The sequence below is a fragment of the Gavia stellata genome, chromosome 9, assembly GCF_030936135.1.
Source record: "Gavia stellata isolate bGavSte3 chromosome 9, bGavSte3.hap2, whole genome shotgun sequence".
Lineage (NCBI taxonomy): Eukaryota > Metazoa > Chordata > Aves > Gaviiformes > Gaviidae > Gavia > Gavia stellata.
In genome coordinates, this window is record NC_082602.1 from 27,224,725 (window position 1) to 27,245,867 (window position 21,143).

The 21,143-nt window shown below is 43.1% G+C and overlaps 1 protein-coding gene across 3 annotated transcripts in view; it reads right to left on the minus strand.

Moving 5' to 3' along the window:
• The window catches only part of SH3PXD2A (SH3 and PX domains 2A), a 259,159-nt gene that overhangs the window by 14,717 nt on the left and 223,299 nt on the right, over positions 1–21,143 (minus strand). For 2 of the 3 annotated variants that reach the window (XM_059821277.1, XM_059821279.1), the window contains 2 exons: positions 13,820–13,933; positions 9,175–9,258 (listed from right to left, as the gene is read on the minus strand). In XM_059821277.1, coding sequence (XP_059677260.1) covers positions 9,175–9,258; positions 13,820–13,933 — 198 coding nt within the window. The remainder of the gene's footprint in view (positions 1–9,174; positions 9,259–13,819; positions 13,934–21,143) is intronic. The other variant, XM_059821278.1, reaches the window with a different exon arrangement.

Here is a 21,143-nt window from a genome sequence, read left to right on the forward strand (position 1 = left end):
TGCTATTGAGCAGCACTCTGGCCCCAGTATTGAGGTTACTGCTTTGCGTGTTGCTGGTGTCACCTTGCTGCTTTGCACACACCACACTTGGTAAGCCCATCAGTGGCTCTGAATGACCAGAGACACTGACCAGCTCTAGGCAGTGAAACACTGAGTTGCTAAGGATGGAGCCCCATCCGGGTACTGTGACACTGGGATGCACAGGTGAGACTGGTGGGCTTTTCTGAGCTACCACTGTCTTAGCCTGTCCATGAGCACCTCTTGCTTAGATCTTCAGTCTTGTGGCTTTCAACTCAAGACCACTGCTGTTTGAGAGGAGAGCCTTCAGGTGATTCCTCCCTACACAGAGGGAGGGGAAAAAGAGTCTGAATGAAAGTAGGAGGGGAAGAGAGAAAAAAAAAGTTCTTCCATGAAGCAAGACAACCAAAACAGCGTTAAAAATTCACTTAGAAAAGAGGGTCCTACAATATTTTGCTTAGCCGTTCTATTTTTAAGCCTACAGATCAAAACCAGGAAGCCACCATTACAATTTCCCCTTGCAAAGTGCTTTCACAGCAAAAATTACAGCCATTTCCAAGATTACACATGTTTGGTTTCTTTCAGTGCTGCAGGGGATACCACAAACATACGAGGCTTGTAACTTAAACAGTATTCTGGAGATATGGGCCCCCTTGCAACCGAAGTGTAATTCTGTTTTGCTTCTCAAAGACTATCTCTAGCCAGTGGATGTTTTGTATAAACCAAGATTTACTGAGGGAAGCAGTGGAGCTTTCAGTGGATGTGTCACTTAAGAGGAATGACGTAGCATTCAACATATCAGACTACTATTCAAAAGTCTTTAAGAGAAGATATTTGACACTTCATGAATGATACATAAAGTTACTGGAAAGATTTAGCACAGATGAATGGTTTAATGAGAGAATCAGCAGAGCATCAGCCAGTAGAAAGACACTGCTCTGAGTTACACTGACAAACCTGAAATATCATGCTGGTTTCATTCAGATACTATGACAGGCCAACGGTACAAAACACAAGTCAGTGAACCATCCCAGACCTACCAAAGTGGTATGCCCAGATCTACAGAGAATACAGAAATGTTTAATTTTATTCATTAAGTTTTGACTTAACGATTACCAACAAAAAAATGCAAACAAAATATAATTTGTATTCCCCAGCTGCAGCTTCCATTACATCAACTTCACAGAATAAGCTTTACTACATGCTACAAAGCACATGTATCAGCTAAAAGGCTGCACTTTGGAAATTATGGGATAAGAATCCTACCCCCCCTTCAAGATCTGCTGAAAATGGCACAAAGGCACCTCTGTTCTTAATGTGTGACACCCAGAGATCTGTTAATAGCTCAATTAGCTAACTTCACTTACATTTCTTTACTTCCAATTTGCAGGTCAGAGATACCTTCCCCAGCTGAACTGAAGGAGGTACCTCTTCTGGAAATTCAGCTGCACTAGTAAATCTGAACAAGGCATGCATGAAGAAGCAAAACCTGTTTGGCAAAGAGCTACCATACAAGTCTGTCACATCATGCATTATCCAACTGCAACCCACTTAGCTTGGAAGGAAAGGATTAGTATGTGTCATTCTCCCCCCTCCCTGAACACAGACACTATTTAAAACATGCACAACAAGAATTTCTGCACTGTTTGGACTACCCAACTCATACCACCCACTTGTAGCTGTACTCTGCCCAGCCCTCCCAGACACCCTGGCAGCCCAGCACTCAGTCCAGCAGTTATTCCAAAACCTCACTTCCCTATCAATCTTTCTCCTCCTTCCTTTCCTCCTCCCCAAAGAAAGGCAGGCTTCTCTTTAACTCTGGTTCTACCTCAAGCCTCCTGAAGAAAGACAGTAGAGGCTTGGGGCCAAAGTGTAGAGGCAGATCCTGGTGGATCCCTGGGAAAACAGTGTAGACAGAGAACAGTTCCCATGTCCTTGTAACAGCCCACAATACTACAGAGCGTGTTTTTTTCTAGCAACTGAGATTTTCCCCCAGCAAACATAGCAGAGGTTGCTGCAGTCCAGCTGAGAGGTGTGCATATATACAGGACAAAGCATTTGAACTGTACAATCCCCTGCATTACAGCTATGTATAGTATGCGGTTTGTACAGATGTACACAACCATGTTATTTTCGGTGGACCTGGTACAAGGAAGCCAGTGGTATTTGAGAATTATGGGTCACTCCTTCACAAGCCACAGACATCTAATGCCCTTCCAAGGCTGTTAGGAGAAAAAAAATGCCAAACCATCAACACAACCATTTTCCATCCCCTCCAGCAACATAACATTGCTCTGCCAAGCTGAGCCTTTCCTATACACAAATAGCAATAGCTTTAGAACTAAAAAGCTGCTTTAAAAACACAGTTTAGAAATGCATGCCTAGTGCTGCAGCAGCTGAGACCGTTCCCTCTCCTTCCTTTGTCCTGCCTTGCACCCGCCATCTCTCCTCGCACAGTTCATGACTCTGCTGTGAGATGGACTTGAAGCCAATCTGACCAAGGAAAAATTACTATGACCCTAAGCCTGGTTTGGTTCATTGCAGATCTGCACTAGTGTAAAGGAAAAGGAAAAATGCTGGGGAAGGTGAGACTGTTTTTTTCAGTGGTAGCACCACAAACTGTGTAAAACTTTTCTCTGTATTAAGCCAGACCAGTTTCAGTACAGCTTCACTTAATTTTGAGGAAAGAGGCCTATTTCTGAGACTGCTGGAAGCAAAGTCAAGGCAACCCATGTGAAACTTGATCTAAAATCAGGCTAGGATAATTTAACAGTGCCCACACATCTTCTCTCACCTATTTTAAGATGCAACTTAATAAAGTGCAACTTTTTGCATAAATAGGATTTAAAATATATCTCTTAAACCATCATATGCTTTACAGCAGAGCAAGATGACCTGCAGGCACCTTGGCAATGCTCATCAAATAGTAAAAGGTCACCTTTGCAGCCATAGTGTAGTGGGGACTGAAATATTTCTTCTATCTCACCCAGCCTGTTCAATGGCTATGATACAACATACTAGTTGCAGAAAAACTAGGGATGATACATTTAACTTGTTAAAGTTTAGGAGGACTTAATGCCAATGACATTTATTTTTGGATAATGGCAGACTATGACAACAGGGCTTTGTGTTTTTTCCTTTTGAGTAGCATTATAGCTTGTAATTAAAGAGCCAGCAGAAATGTCCATCCCATCACACTCCCTTTAATCAGCATATACCAAAATAGGTTTTGTTTCACCTGCTGTATTTCTTTCTACTAGTAAAAGAGGAATCTCAAAGAAGTTTTAGGCATTGGGCATGGCATTTTCCGTATCAGGTGACCCACTGAGACACCTCTCCCACAGGAAAAACCTCAGAACAGCTAAGATGAAGCCCCGTCTGTTCCTGAAGAAACTGTACCCAATTGTCTGACAAAGCAAGACACTGAACTTGACAGCCCATGAGGCTCCTCCAATCCCATCTGTCAAACCACAATTTCAGATTTTACACATGCGCTTGTGCACACACATACTACACACTGAAGTTATGAGGTGTCTTGAGAAGGCAACTTGGTCCCTCCTCTGGCTGTCTGGATTTATACTTACAGTCAGGTCAAGGAAAGCAGACCTACAGTTTTACTGCTTGAGTTGTAACGTACAGCTTCAGTAGCGCTTTCCAAATCTTGCTTATTCAATCTTCCCCATTCCCTTGGCACTGGTTATTTCAGATTCCTCCTAATCTATCACCAACGTAACGGTTCATTTCTCTAACACCTTCAAAATCCTCTATCACTGCTGCTCCTCACCGCTAGAGCCCTGATCTGGCCCTTCAACCTCTTTTGCACAGCCACCTCCTGCCTCCTTTGCTCCCTCCCCAGCCTTTCAGCACACTCCTCTTGCCCAAGGCTCCTGATACAGCAGCATTCTGGTACTTCAGCCAGACTCCTACCAAGTGTACACCCAATTCAGCTGGCCCACCTTGAATTTTCAAGTCTGTGTGCTGTGCCTTGCTTTAATGTCCTACTACACACTCTCACATGTTCTGCTCCCTTTGGATTTCCCACTCCTCCAAATCCTTTCATCTTTTCCCACTCAGCCTCATGCCTTTCTTATGATGCCTCATCAACCTGAGCAGGCTCCCTCCTCTGTGGTATCAAATAACCTGAAACTCTCAAATCCTTCCTAAAATAAGCCTTACCTACCCTGACTTCCTGCCTTGCCAAACAAGTTCAGTTTTAGTCCTTCTCTAAAAGCTTTTAAAAATACCAAATAAATATAACTTTCCACTGTGAAAACCTTTTGGTCTTAATAAGATGCATGCCAAATTGCCACTTGCCCAGGCTCCTTTGATGCGCAGATCTCATTCTCTTTGTTTAGGCTGTAAACTATTTGGGACAGGAATCTTGCCTTCAAGCAGCTAAAATACCATGCACTTTTCCAGCCCCGCATAATCAGTCTCATCTCTCCCAGGCAAATGGCCAATGCTCATACATTTCTGCTTCCAAGTTCTGAGCGCCCCGTTTCGCATACCTCTCCTTCACCTATATTTTATAAGTTTGCTCTTTTCTGCCTCCATAAATAAGTGTGGAAGTTATCTGCAGCACTTCAGGAGCCAACCAAGTAAGGGAGTAATTTCCTTTGCTCAGCTGGTGTTTGTACATGCCCCCAACTTTCTGTGACCCCATCCTTGTTTGAAATGCCGGTAGGGCTGGGGATAGGGGGGAATTGGGCTAGAAATTAGCCAATTAACGATTTCTCAGCAAAATGCAACAGCCTCAACCCTGCATCTTCCAAACCACAGAAGAATTTTCTTTCAAAATACTTTCCCCTCAGTCAGCAGTCTGCGCTCGCCCTCCCCTCCTCCTCCGCTCCCCCCCCCCGCTTTGTCAGACCTGCTTCTGGAAAAAGTCTCACTGTTCCAGAAAGCGATGCATTAATTCAACATGGACTTTGTTTTACTTGTCTAAATATTCAGCAGAGAAAATAACTGTCCATGGTTATCAAATGTGTTCGTCTGCAGACAGGACCTCTTCAGCCTTTGTCCCTCTCCCCTCCCTTTCTTTTTTTTTTTAAAAAAAAAGCAGGAAACCTCATGCCAACAGATAGAAAGGAACAATAATGACATTTCTTCTGAACAGTTCTGTATTGCACATGCTCGTTCTTCAACCAGCAAGGGGCAATAAACATTTACTACTTTCCTTTGAGCACAGAGGAAGGAAAAAAAAAAAAGAAAGAAAAGAAAGAACAAACTAAGTCTGAAGCTGCTCTGTGCTGGTTTGATTTAGCACAGCAAAGCAGCCTTGTGCAGTGAATAACAAACATTTCACCAGTATCAAGGACAAGCAGGGAAAAAGAGTGAAAACAAAGGGAGAAGTCCTGTAGGTGATGAGGGGGCTGCCAAAGAGGGCAAAGCGGCTCTGGTGGGATGCTGGAAAGGGTAAGAGCGCATGAGCACACCAGCCAGGCTGGATTACCGGTACTGATCGAGGGCTCTTTCCACAGGAAGAAAACTGGCTGCAGAACGACCCACCCGGGCTAGGAGATGGGGTTCAAGTATCAAGACCAACTCAAGATGAGCTTCAAGTAAAGACCACTGGGTTACATGGCTGCCTTCCCTCTATGCCCCATCCATCTCTTCCCATCAAGCTCCCTCTCTCTGTAAGTGAGGCAAGCAGTAGGAAGACCTATAGTTTCGAGTTCTAACTTTAACTCTTTCATTGAATAGCTTATTTCTTGTGCTAGCAGCTACTCTTAAATAATAGGCTCATTTGGCAGAAATTCAGCCCATATGTCACTATATTGTTGATATGAATAACTTTAAAATACTTTTCTGCATTGTAACAGCTCCAGTTGAAAGTGTTGGGCACAAAACCAAAGCAGCAAGAACTTTTGTCAAATACCTGGCATATAAAGCAGGCATGTAAACCCCGACTTTTCCCAATCAAACTGTAATAGCACAAATTACTTCTCATGAAATTAGCCTGTAAACAATTCTAAATCCTCTTCCAAGGGAAGTTCCAAATAAATGCATGTGTAGAATTAGCATTTTAGCTGATACAAGAGAACACGAACTCTGCAGCTTGCAGGTCTAACAAGTGTTAGGACTGAGGAAAACTACAAACGTTCAGACTTCTCCTTACAATCCATATTTGTATTATTGGCATTTCATAAAGTATAAACAAAAGTTTAGAAAATGTACCACATTTTAAAACATTTAACATTCTAAAAAACCCCAAGCTTTGCAGCTACATAAGAAACATAAACCAATGTAATCTATTAGATCTGGGCACACCACAGACCATTTTAAATAGAAAGGTTCAGCAACAAATGTCATCTGTTTCTCTTTGTAAAAACAGACTACAGCTGTTCTCTTTGCAGTTTTTTTTCAGCTTTAAAAAAAGAAGCAAAAAGATATTCAATAATTTGTCTTTCCTGTTTCTCATTCACAGACCTGGTAACATTGCTCCCAAATATGTGAAGTTCAGGGATGCTTAGCCTCTTCAAATGGCTTTGGAAAGAGTAGAAATAAATAAGCCATATGTAACCCCTGATAATTCTCCCCCATTAGGCAATCTGTAACAGGGAGGCAAACACCCTTCCCTTCTGCACTCAGGCTTTTCCAGTATTTTTAATATCCAAGTCACTTAGAAAATTCTGGCCTTCAGAAACAAAGTTTAATTCCTTCAGTTCTGGCTTTTAAGTGGTTCTATCATAGACCTAGTCAGTAAAAATGCTTATTAGTGGTACCCAAGCATAAATATAATGGGAAGCATCCTTTACAGCTTGCTTTTAAACTCCAGTGAACTCTTGGAGCTAACTCTTCCAACAGCAGGGACTATCTCAAGCAGAATATTGCTGGGTGGGAATAATTTCAGCCAAAATGTTTAATTGAATTTATTTCCAAAAAATAGGCCAAGTGGGGGAGGGGAAGCTGTTTTGCCTGTGTTTAACAATTCTGGCAACCTCCTATTTGAGCAGCTCTAGTTCTTCTGTGCTTTGGAGCAGGGACTTGAAGGTTGGCAGGGGGTTGTGTGTGTACACTTTATGCATTCTGTCATTTTTGTGCAAACCCACCCAAATTTGGCCTTTTTAGCAGTCTTTTGGGCTGGGATGGGAGGGGAAGAAGGGAGAAAGAATCTCTCCTGACCTCACATAAACTGTGATCTGTTAGAGAGCAGCCGGCTGGACACCCAGAGAGACTCATACTTTCAAGAACTGCAGTTTGGAAGGGGCAGATGTCTATACAGGCTGCAGCTATGCCAGCTGATGAAGACACTGTCTCCAACCTGCTCCCCAAGTACTCAAAACACTTTCTTTATTTCCAAATCAGCCCGGTCCTGTGCGAGCTCCCTAACCTACTATTTCAGATGACATTAAACAGCTTATTTTTACCCAGCCTGGCTAGCTGTGGCTGAAATGCATTGGAGAGAGCTTACAGAAGCAGCTCAGCCATGGAGGATGCCCCAAACCTTGAGACGCTGCGGTTTGTGCCAAGTTCAAGTGCTGAGATTTAGCTTGAGATAAAGCACATATTCTCCAACACACTCAAAACCCCAGCATTGCTTGGGCCTAATAGGGAAGAAACTGTTATGGAGCAAGAAAAAGGCATCCCTGCCTAGAGACTACGGGAGCCTGTGGTGGGGAAGACTGCCACGGAAGACACTGCGACACTGGTCAGAGGGCAGGTCTGGAGAAGGTGCACACAGATGGTGGGCATAAGAGTACAAGAAGGAAAACCTGGGAATGCAACTTAGGTCCTTGAGTCTTACCCGTCGACTATGCTAAGGGACTGATCATGCAGTCTTAATATGGAGCTCTGTTTGCAATGTTGTATGAAAATGAAAAGATGTATTTGTTTAAACTAGTAAACAAATTGTTTATAAAACTGATTCCCAGAAATTCTCCCAGTTAAATTGCCAGGAAGTATCTGGCAGAGTTTGACAATGCAAAATAAGTAGCTTTCAAACTCTTGGGGTACAGAAATAAGCACAAGTTCTTTTTCACAAGCCAACATGTGTACTTATGGAAGGTTATTTTGGTGCCTTCAGGGTGTATTTGGTGGCTGAGAAGCAAGACTTTGTCTTCTGAGGGCAGTTCCAGTTGCCGCAGGGTCAAGCTACAGTAGGAAGAACACCCCTTTTGTTATTTTGGTTGCCTCAATAATACTTTGAGGCAAAGGTAAAAGGTCACTGAAAAGTTGTGTGTGCTTGACACACATGAGTCTGCACATAGAACCGCCACCAATTCCAGGAGAAAATAAATTTGCTACTTTAAAAGTACATTCTCTCCTTAGTAGGAAAAGGCATCTTCTCCTCAACCAGGAAGCTTCTCTTGTACTTACATTTGGTTCCACCCCCTCAGTAAGGCTGTCTGAAAGTTACACAGAGGTGCAAATAGTGCTTCCCCCTACCTCCTTTCTTTTTAAAGTGCAACGAATACCACATCCAGACAATCTTGCAAGAAAGGGAAAAGGGGACAGAAAGGGGTGCCTTTACTGTGGGAAAGATGATTCACATGCACTGGAAAAATACTTGATTTTGAAGATTCCTCAGATTTTACCCAAATGCAGCTTTAGAACATAATGTGTTCACCCCACTCCGCCGTGCTCCCTGTCAGACCAGCAAAGCAAAAAAAAAAAGCTGCTACTGGTGGTATTTTAAACACCTAGGACTGACACCAAAAGGACCCAAAAGCTCTGAAGAAATTTGTCTTTAGTACCAAGCACTGCTTGCATGGAAGAGGGGGGACTGAAACTGGAATGATTCTCAACTTTTCACACCAAGCACTTTTCCAGTGCGCACATCTCTGACCATGGCTTTTTGGCATTCCTCTCATTTTAATAGCCCTGAAAGTATCACTTGTCCTTACTGAGGTAGGAAAGACTGAGTATGAATATGTCCAAAGTTAAAACACAACAGATGTGAGCTTCCCCAAGCAGCATGAGGAGTCAGACTGCAGAGTTACCCTTGGTTATTAGTCTCCAGCTCTTGGGTGCCTAACCCTGGCTCCCAAGACACCCTCAAGCTGTCGTGTATGAAATCCACATCTGAACTCTGGAGCTTCGTCCTCTCTCTATCAGAGTGCCAAAGATGCAGACCCCAGCGCACAACAGCCAAAGCTGCAGCAGGGCTTTTTGTGCACCCTTAGGGGCTAGTGCCATAAGAAGCTATTCATTCACCTCGACTCTGCTGCCTGTTGACTATCCCGCCCAGCGTCCATCGCCGGTCCAGGCGCCTCAGGTGAGCCTTGCGTCGCTTAGAAACTAGTTTGGAACGTGGATGGAAACAAAAAAAACAACAGAAAAAAGAAAAAATGATGGGAGGGTGAGGAATAAAAACAAAACATGGCATTTACAAGCACTGGTCTTGTTAGTAGGAATGGGTTAGGTGGGATGCAGAAACTTTGTTTTAGTTTTTATAGTACCGTGGAACAAGTTAGCTTCTTGAGCCTGAGCAACATGAACCACCTAGAACTGTCACAAATTGCCACCCTTGCTTTCCTTAAAAAACCCAAACAAAAACATACACACACCCCAAAACAAGCTGCACAACTAAGGACAACCTGTCCAAGGAGGCTGCAATGGAAGGACAGATCAGCATCATTGCTGTTGCATCTCCTGGTTAGGCTGCATGATCTTTGGAGAATTCAGTCTATTGCATATAACATCAAACCCAACAGGGCTCTAACCCTCTCTAAGCAAGTTATCACACTAAAACCAAAATCCAGAGAAAAAAAAAGGCAGCTTCTCTTACATGAGTTCACTTGTAAGAGCAGCACTAAGGAACAGAACCCAAGTGAAAAGTGTCCGATGTCTCCTTGCTTGCAACATGTGACTCACAATCACTGCCACAGCTAATTCTCATGATCCAAACTTCTAACATACTGATTACAAACACAAGGAAAAACCTAACCTTGCATTTATTGAGCAGGCTCAAGAAGCTAACCAGCCAGAACGGAGAATTAGTTACACACTGAAACAATAACTTAAGCTTAAAATATAAACAAAAGACAAGACACTTATGGAAATGGCACTGTGAGAGCAGCTGTGCACAGAGGACACCACTGTTTTCTGGACTGCATATGTAGAACTGTACTCAGTTCCTCTTTCTGCTTGTGAAGGTGTGAATGACACAGGAACCACTGGACTGGCACAGAAACACAGACAAACTTCCCTTTTTCCATGCAAGGGCTTCCACACTAGTTTGGCAACTACTGCAAGGGTGCTTGGTGCTGCCACAAAGCAATGCAAAATATTACGCTTCAGCTATCACTAGGGATGCAGACACAACCGTTTTGTTAGTAATGCTGGGAAGCTGTTCATGAACTCTAGTATCACATCATTAATAATTACTCAATTCTGCTTATGTGCACTCATTTGGGGAATATACCCTTATACTCATGAGAGCAGACACCATTGCCTTCTAGAAAGAACTATGTTCTGTAGACAATCAGGCACAGCAGAATTATTTGATTGGGGAATGATTGCCTGCACAAGTAAAAAAAAATTAATAACTTCCCCAAAAAGTGGCTTTTGCCTTTTTGCCCTTTATATCTATCAGGGGCTTAGACCAGACTTCTACACCCAGCTCACTCTCCTCAAGTTCTCCTTTGCTGTAAGGCCTAAACCTTCCCTAGTGACCCTATGCGGAGGTGTGTCTGTTCAACACCACTCACCAAAATGTCTAGTTTGTGGTACTCTATAGTTTCGCTTTGATCCCATGTGGGTCAAAGAAGAGAAGAACCACAAATTTTCCAAGGAGCTGGATTTCAAGTTTATAGATTGCTGTGTTTTTTGGCTAAAGGAACTCAGTGATCCTCTTGGAAGCCCACAGTAGGCCAGAAGATGAGCTATCTTCACTCCTTACTGGCAGTGTTTTTCTTATGAATTGGTTTAACCTGGTGGCCTTCTCCAAATCAACAGGACATTAGACTGCCAGTTACACACACACACTACACAAGATGCAACACAGGACACCTCACTAGACATACAGATTATAGTAGAGAGAGAAGCTAAAGCTAAACTTATAGTAAGGCAGCCAGCGTTAAGAGGTTTCTATACAACAAGGGAAGAGATGACAGATGTTGAACTTAAAGGGTTGTGCGAAGGAGGGGTGTGGAGGGGTGAGAAGTTTGCTTCAGGTGTTAACACAGAGCAGTCACCCACAGCTCCTTGCTTGCACTGGGGGTTTGGAGGATTCAGCCATCCAGGAGCAATCCTTGAACATAGTGGGTCACACAGATTCACCACACTGTGTCCTCCTTACAACATGTGACTATCCCCAGTGATAGCCCTTTTATATCACAATGATGTTTTTAGATGAGTCAGGTTTTTTTTTTCTCCTCAACAATACTGAATTTTACCATTTGATCCCAGACTTGGACTTGGTTGGTCATGTCACAGTTAGTCACCAGAAAGGTTATTTATCAACAAGCGTCTAAACCTTTCCAGAGACCATTGCAAGATGTTTACTTTAACAGCTCCTGCGACTCCGAATGTTTCTTTAGATTGCTTTCTGAATGTTTTCCAAGCCTTGTAAGATGGTGTTGGTCTAAACACAGGCCCAGGTAGCAGTTGACTGTCTGCCCTCATCCTGACAAAAGATGTTGTGCAGGCTCAGATGCAGGGAGGAAACACTTTTGTCTTTCTCAGGGAACAGACTATTTAAACAGAGACACATGGAAATATTATGGCTATGTAGAGGCAGCATTATTAATAAGTTGCATTCAGTACCTCCTTATCTTTACAAGGGCCTGCCACAGCAGAGTAGACCTCTGGGTCTACCTGGCTTGTGGACTTGTTCCAAGCCCTCTGCAAATGGAGAGGACCAAGAGGCTGGTACAGGAAGCTCCCTACATTAGTGTTTCTAAGCTTTCAAAGTAGGCAGAGCACAGATTACACAGATGCAGGAAGTCAACATCTCCAGGAGTCACTTTGAAACTTGTATGACCTCTAAAACCAGGGGTTAGAGCACTTAATCCACTTAAAGTGCCTTCCTCCTCAGTTATATTAGAGCCCCTTTCTCCTGCCTACTGAGAGAGAGTTGTCTGTGTAAGTCTGTTCACTTTATACACTGTTCTTTAAGAGAGTGATTCTGAGTTGTTCTTTCCTCTCTTATGGACTAACTATCAGAAGAATAGCTCAAGTAAAGAAGAACTGGAGGGAGAAAAAACAAAGAACAAAAGAAGTCTCAGCTTATGTCGTTAATAACATAAAACAAAGTTACTGAAAAGCAAGCGAAAGCTGGGGCACATCAAAGCAGCTATGGCGGTAATGCAATTAGATTTGTCACTGAGATGGAACTCAACAGAAAGGGAAGAACAGTCTCAGGTTTCAGCATATCTGGATTTGGAGTAAGGCAGGGAGCATGACTGCTGACCATAGCTGAGGAGAGCAGCGTAATGGATTAAAGGGGACGGAGAGGAAAAAGATAAGAAACATTTGATGGATTTTCCATTACCCAGGAAAGACTGCTGTGTGGCAACAGCCCTGTGCAGAGTACATGCCAGAGGGCAACATGAAAGGTGGAGGAGAGCTTGAAATGAAAGTTTAAGCAATAAGGCTGTCAAACATGCACCATTATTTAAGACTCAGGAAAAGGGAGGAAGCTACAGACCAACAGACAAGGCATTCTTCAACTCTCAGAAAAAAGCAGTTAGTTTTTGCTCTTTACTAACAGGGAAACTTTACTAACTGCTTTTGCATCCACTAAAATGTTGCATCATACCAGACTGGTTCCCGGCCTACCAGTCTACAGCCAGTCTGTCTCTAAACCCTAAGTGACCCAGGATACGGGTAGCTTTGAGCAGGGAAAAATGAGTTACAGAGCCAAAGATTTCAATAAGCCACAGATGTCACCCTTGGGGCCCAGCACAAAGTTATGTTTTGCCTGTGTGCTATCTTAATGGGCAGATAGTCACTCCAACACATCTCCAAGCCTCCTGCCTGTGCTAAGAAAAGGTCAGCTGAGTTTCCACATACATTTTACAGAAGTGTCACATCAAGAGCACCTAGAAATTTAGCAAGAGATTCATTAGAATGGAGCAAATCATAATAAGTGTCCTTTGTGCACAGTTGCTACATGAGAAGTCCATTAAGATGTGGTTAGTCTTTCATAATGGAACAGAGGAACATGTGAGGTTGTACTATTCCATTCCTGGAACCTGAATTAAGCATCTTTAGCCAAAAAACAGCGCAGCTAAATACATATACATGACAAATGGCATCTCAGTTTTAATAGAATGAGACCACACCAAATAAAATTACCTTTCTACACAATCATAGATCACAGCAAACAGCTGTGAAACTAGTTTCAAGGATTAATTAAAAAAATTATAATGAGAAGCAAGTTGTAATGAGAAGCAACCATTAAAGTTAAATCTCACTCCTTTTAATGGCCTATGGCTCTAACAAGCATCTTCTTCCAAATAAAAGCTCTCACTTGTATAATTTCTGCAACCAAGCCATGAAAGTTCTCTCCTTCCATGGACATGAGAGTCCAAGACCTCGACCAGAACATACTGCTCGGACTTGCATACAAGTTGTTTGTGTGCTTTTTAAGGGTATTAAAATGAGCATCATTTCAGCTTTTGAACCTTTTGTCACACTGACAGCCCAAGCTGGTCACAAAGGGATTACAGGCATGGTACTTCACTCCAATTTCTTCTGCAACAATTTATTTATTAATACAAGATGGGAGAAGAGGTTACTGCACTGGATTAACAGCCACAAGTGGCAGCAGAATTTTTCAAAGTTTTCCTATGGGGGGAAGAGCATAAAGCAAATGAACACCAGTTTCCCCTTGATAACAAAAAGCTTTCCATACCTTCCCCAAGTTTGGATGTGTTGATGTCAGAGTCATCTCTGGTTCCATTTTGGGATTCCAGGTACGTAGCAGGGACCCAGCCCTGCTCCTCTGCTGTACTCACAAACCACCAACCTACAAAAAGAAGCAAAAGAAATTGCTCGGTCAACATTAAGAGGAACAAAAATAGCAAGATGCTACTGAGAAGGTGGCAGTCAGCAGCTTTGAGTGCAGCCTCCTGGAAGGAGAGGGGGTTTAGTCCTATTATACAATTTCTATCAGACACTCTCACAGTGGTAAACAAGTGTGCAGGCAGGCCTCATGTAAAAAAGGTTGCAATAGAGCAAACATCAGTTTATTTTAAGAAACCTGAAGTCTATCCATGACAACTCTGATTTGAGTTCTCCGATTCAGTTTCTCAAAGCAAGTCCTGCAATATGTACATCTACAGTATCAAAACACTTTGTATGTCTATGTATGTGCATGTGAATGTATGGGAGATAGCACAAACGTTGCCCAAATCTTAATCTGAGGTATCACAGAAGTCAAAAGATGGAAACAGGAAAGACTTTAGTAGAAGGGCACAGATTTCAGAACGCTATACAAAATATTAAGTGCTTCTAGAGCACTTGTCACCACAGCTGGTGTTTAACAAACATGACCTGAATCCAATGCCCTGGGAAGCTGGAAAGTACTGCATAGAACAGAAATAAGACAGAAAAGCTAACTGAAATGTGACTTCAGGCCATAGCACTAGTTATTTGCTTCCCACCTGAACACCCAAGTTTCTACCACTACCTATGAAAATGTTAAGTATTCACCAACTATACGTAACTAACATTTAGGTCACATCTATGGATGGATGAATAAAATTATAGATAAGCCATCTTCAGGTTAACACATCCCAACCATAACTATCCTTGCCTCTTTTCTTGTTGGCTACATTGATTTATTGAATCCTCCACTGGTTTTGATGTAGACGCACCGAACTCACACTTACACTCAAAGAGCTTGCTGCTCTCAGATATGAGCACAACTTAGATTCTGCTCCATTCAGGTAAGGTCAGTGTTAAGATACAGGACAATAAAAAGCCAAACAGGTAAACCATTTCTGTTGTTTTCTACAACGTCCCAGTCTCCTCCAAAAACACAAGTTGCTTTGTCAGGACAATGCAAACTATTGTTCAACACCAGTCTTTCAGCCTCCCCAAAGGGAGTTGAGAAAATAGCTATTTCTGTACATGCACCTCAAAACAATTTACAGACTTTAACGCCTGTCCTAAACCGAACAAATTTCACAGGAGGCTCCCAAGCCTGCCTGTGATGAGCAAAGGCAGGGATGAGCCAGCTTGGTTTGTAAGTAGATGGGGCACAAAAACTCGTTAATTTATGGTGGGGCAAAGCCTCAAGTTGTGCGATGGCCACGCAGCCCTCCCACAGCCCGGAGGCCGAGCCCTGGGCCCAGCAAGGGGAAGGGAGACTTTGCTGGGCTCTGCCGCCATGCAACATGCAACTTTCTTTCAAGAAAAAAAAAAAGTAAAGAAATCACCTGAAACAATGCTCAAGTATTCATGCTAAAAGTCACTCAAGTTTATTCCAAATCCTGTCACGGAAGATTTTACCAGAGGACAGTAGTTACAAACCCTCGTTTTCCTCCGTGGGGCCTGCGGCAGGCAGACAATGTGCCCCAAGCAACAAACCCCTCACTTGCCACCACACAGCTGTTAAGTAGCTCTATTTATTTACTCTCAAAACTCAGACATGGCTTTCCATTTTCTGGCCCAACAGAGGTTTGGAAACTTTGCTTCACAAGGCTCATGGTTGGAAAGTTTAAATTTAGTTATTCCTCCTCAGCAGGAGGTGGATTCTCCTGCCACGAAGGCCACAGCAGTGAAGACGCAGGATCTGCCAGACTGTTTCAAAAACACATCTTCATGGTTGTTCCTTATTTTACTAGTAACGTACTGACATGGGTAGCAAACACAGTTAACATACACTTATAATTAGGCACAAAATGTCAGAAGCTGTCTTTCAGCTGATATCAATTAGACTGGAATAGTTTATGCAAACTCTTCCTCAGAAAGAAATTAAATGCAATTGCACAAGAAGGACTTGCCTACACTTAAAAACGTGTGCTTGGGCCAAATTCAAACCATAGTAAAACTGTCTTTGGAGGGCTGGATCGCACAGCCTTGATACCGACCCACTGCTAGCCCACTTCACAATACAGCTCCTCTGGTTTGGCTCACTGAGCTCCATCATGGCCTCGGAGCTGAGTTTAAGGTCTTGTGTTTGTGGCCATAGGGTAGCTGAGCCTCCATCCTTCTAAACAGGATCCCTGCTAAAATGCAATCCCTCACCCCCACGCCTGGGCATGCATACACATGCCTCCCCCATATCACCGTGCCTCCCTACTGCCATTCCCAGCTCCTGAAAGGCCTTGGCAGGGAAACCTCACGACTCCACTGATCTTAGAAACAGGCTCCCACATATCAGTTGGAGGTCAAGTCATATTTGAGGTAGGTTACAGTTAAGTAACTCAACCAAATCCATTGCAACATGCAGACAGAGCATACAACAGTCTAAGTGAGGTTTTAAGCTGCTTTGATTCTTCAAGCCATCACTAAGATTAAAGCTCCTAATTGCTACAGAGCTCATGAAAGTTATTATTTCTTTCTAAAGATTTCCTTTATAAACTATGCGCAAGGGTAAAGTATAAACAAGAAACCTCTGCAACTACTGAGAAATAAGGAGCATCTGTCCCGGTTCAGAGAAAACCAGCCCCCGCTCTGAAATTCTCTTCTCCCATTTCGAGCTTGCTTCTCAGAAGGACAAAAGAAAGGCTTTAATGCAGCTCACTGGAATAGCGTGTCCACAGAAAAAAGTATGTTTTGCTTAAACAGACTGAGCAACTGAGAAGCCTGAGAAACTTCCAGCAGCACCCCGCTAGCAGCAGAGAAGTCAAAAACGGATGCTCACAAGCAAGACTTGCAAGGTCTAGGAGCGGCCGAGCAGACATTGCAGAGGCAGCTCACTCCTTATGAGGCGAAAATCTGAATTATGATGGCACATATAAGACATAACCCTACAGAAAGGAAATTACAACATAGTGCAAGAATTGACAGACTCCTAGCACAAAATGGCTGAAGCACAGACAAGTTCCAGAATGCAGTCCATGCATGACAGCCACAAAGAGCAGAACTCTGCCCAGCTAATCGTGAAGTACTTGCTCTGCACCACCTCCTCATTAGAAGCATTAGGGCAGCTGCCATTTGGTCCCACCACCCTTTCCCCCTCCCGCCCCAGGTTCACAGGGTCCATGGTCTGCAGACAAATTAGCCAGATTGGCCTTTGCTTGCAGAAAGTTGGGGCTATAATGGCACAAACTACCTCTTTTCCCCTCCCCTGCCATCTTTCCCAACCCAGAACATCACAGAAACATTGTTAGAAAACTTGCTTTTGAAACACAGAACAAAACATTGCATTTATTTTGAGTTCTCCCTCTATGCTGGAGTTGAGCTTGACTTCACAATTCATTATTAAAACCATTCTGCAGCAACATCTGCAGGGAATTATGTAAAGTTATCTCTGTGCACTGCCAAGCCAGCCTGAGGTTCGCTGTTGCACTCACACCATCTGTAAAAATTAGGCAGTGGCTTGCAGCTTGAGTTAACCCTTACAGATGCCTCTATCTCTCAGGCATCAAAAAGCAACTCTAAAGCTGATGTGGCATGGATTTCTAGACTGAGATCATTACTCAGCCCTCATCCCTGATGAGGATTCAAAGGGAGTTTGAGCCTCACAGAAGGCACACAGGGAGTCATAGCCACTGAGCCCAGATCAAGCTCAGCTCAAGCTTTCCTGCATTACTCCAAATCCTGCCTTAATACTAATCCAAAAATATGAATTTTTAAGGCGGGTGTGCAATTTTCTCCCCATTGACACATTGGCCCTTTGGTTGGCATCTATCAGCATCCCCAGTTGCAAGAGCCAAGATGCCTCTACAGAGTCCATCTAGGCTCTGATAGCTCTCAGGCACTTTCAGCATGGAACTACATCAGTTACCAAGAGATGAAAGGTTCCACTTGCCATGTATACATACACACGACAAGATAGTGTTTGCAAAATAGATTGGTCACACTGGAGAGTGAATAAATAACAAAAATACTTTGATTCTAAAAAATCATGTTCTTGCTTTTAATTCCCAGTTCTTACGCCAAAAGGCTTCAAAAAAGCAAAAGAATTAAGCAAGTGTTATCTACAACCCACACCATGGGAAACTACTAGAACATAGTTAAAGGACTATATTTTATGCAAGTTTTGCTTATGTTTACATGCATTCTCACTCATCCATGCTTCAATAGTGTCCCTATCTTCACACCAACAGGAAAATTAGCTATTCCTGTTGAAGTCTGCCTAATCATAAGATGCTACAGAACACTTTTTTTTAACTAAATTGCAGGATCTTGCTGAACATTGGTTTCTAATTCTCCCCTCAGCCATTAATTTATCTTTGATTGTCAGTTTATGAGCTTAACTAAAGTAAACATGAAGGACAGCAACACTGTAAAAGGGAATGGGGATCTCTCCTGCATGAGTAGACTACACATTCTTCTAAACAACTACTTAAATAACACTCTACCTCTCAAGAGTCTTGGAAAAATCCCACTCAAGCAGCAGTCTGGCTCATTTGACATACGCTCTTTGGGCTTCAGAAAGCTGCTCCCTTTTAAGGCCTTCTGCCTTAGAACTATCTCTTGAGGGTGTTTTTGATCCAACAACTTAAATTGTCCTACAAAGCAGTACTACATGCAATCAGGTCACTTCCAGACCTGGCACACAGACCTTTTTGTGCCAACAGCTGATTACTTTCCTTCAGAGAGGTGATCTGCTTCATTAAAAACAGCTGAGAGTATTGCTATGCAGATGAAGGTGCTTGCTTTTTCCACCTCTCTAGAGTTCTTCCCACAGAGTACATGTATATTTGATACACATCAGGAAGTCAGTCGTAATTGCCTCGGACAGACCTCCAAAGAATATGCAGAAGCAGAGATATAAAGGCATCAGAAGTAGCATTTTGCAAGAGGGATTTTCTGCAGTAAGCATATTCTCACACCCACTTCCTAAAAACTCGCTGCAGTGTCCATACACTGTTAGACACTATCATTGTATGTGCTGGCTCTGCTCTCTGTAAAAGGCTCCTTCAGTCCCACACACTTGGCAAAGGCTCTGGGTTGACAGCATTGAATTCGTATGAAGCCCAGTGTCTGATTTCTGAGCATTTTGTCCTTACAATTCACAGAAGAGGCATCTTTCTTTTAAATATGGAGATATATGCAAGCGGTCTTCCTAGCATGGAGCTGACTATAGTTTGGGGTACGGAAGTCTGTGCGTGAGTCACTGCACAGCAGACTAAGGCTGTCGTCTCAGGATGAATTATTAAAAGTTGATGAAATATTAAAGGCAGCTTTCATCTTTAAACACATAATGTTTCCCAGCCTGTGTGCATTGCAGACTTCACTGCAGCCATCACTCAACCACGAAGTAATGTTTGTCTCTTTTTAAAGATGGAAGTGGGGCTCAAACAAAGGCATGCTCAAGCAAGAAAGATGTGCTTGTGGCAGACATCCTACTTGAACACAATTAAGATCCACAGCACAAGTTCATAGACCTTTATGTGCCATATCCAAAGCAGATTGGGCCACACATTAGGATTTCAGCTCAGCCACGTGTCATGATCCTTCCAACCAGTTGACGTCCTAGAGCTACATACTAGGAGCATGGTTCGCATGGGCAACCCCACTTCCCACGGGTGTCTCGTTTTGCAAAGTGTTGCAACCCCAAATGTCTGTGCCTGACTGCTCTCACAGTCAAGAATGAAGGTTGTTATCTTGCTTGCAGCTACTCTGGTTGCACACTAGGTACCGAGTACTGCTTTAGGAATGCAGGAATAAAACTCACCACCCCAAGTTACTGCTTAACTCTAAGAGGTTTTTAAATTTGCTGATGAAATACCTCAAGAGCCCCACAGCTCTGCGATGAAGCAGAATTGTTAGCTTTCTCATGTGAGAGAAAAGAGGAAAAAGGATCACACCGGTCACTCCTTTCCTGGTAGCCCAGCATGGGAAGTTGCAGCTTCTGTATGGGTTATGAAACAAGTTTTCTACCAGAGCATTAAAAGCTGAACGAAGAATTACAAACACACAAACTCTGCCTTTTTTTTGTTTTAAAGGAACATGAGCTTCTCTTCTCAGAGAAAATAATTAAGATTTGAAACATAATAAGCAAATGTTTTGGTCCCGGTACCAAATATGCCACAACATCTGACAGGACATACATTAGAAACCTGACTGCTGTCCAACAGCAGTCACACAGCCACAGGTTACATTCTGCCCAGCAAGCTACCTTCAATATTTAAACTGGAGTAATAGTTTTATTATTTAGTGAAGAGAGGACACATCGAAGAAGGAAGGAAGAGGGGCTGCACACTGCTGTGCCTTGCTCCAGTGTTCAATTGAAATTTACAGGAGTCCTTACAAAAACATAATAGGAACCTGACCTTAAGAGCATCCCTTAGGAACCCTGACAACCCAAAGCACACCTGGAGTGCCCCTGGAAACACGTTTCTTTCTCTCCTTAGGGAGGGTCTGACAGCTGAGTTGTGTTCTCACCAGAGTACAGGCTGCAGGAGTTTTTGCTTAATTTGGTGATGGATACAACACTTGAGGGCTTCCTGAGGTGACAGAGAAGATGGGGAGCAGGAGGTGGGGACTTCTGGAAGGCTGGACTCTGTTGATACCATTTTTTGGCTAGTAACAGAACAGCACTTTGCCTTGTGGAGCTAGAAGTTGGAACAAAAGGCCAAGAGCCGAGACCACTGTTTGCTGCTCTCCACCAATATTTGATAGTAACTGCAAATGCTTAGGACTCAGCAGCAGCACAGGGAATTGCATTCTTTGCACTGCTTTAGGTGTTACTGAGTTCACAGAAAATAGAAGTGAAGCCCAGAGTTTGGGTGCTGTAACGTATGAGGGAGAGAATAGAGTTTTTTCCTGAAATGATGCCAGGCCATTAAGGTAACTAGTTGTTTCAAGACTATATGGTTATGGATTTGCTATCCTAATCCTTCCAGTCTGTCTTCTTCCTCCACCTCTACTACTAATCTGGTGGCACTGGTAGATGGAGATTTCTCAGCTGTGCTCTTAGCATATCCCTTTGCTGCTGTACTCCAGTTCCTATGGTTGCAGAGCTGGCTGGCACAGAGGGCCCACTACACGTGAATAAATATCCTAGTTATTGCTGCCACACAGGTTTTTCCTGCACCAAAAGCAGCTGACTAGGTGTG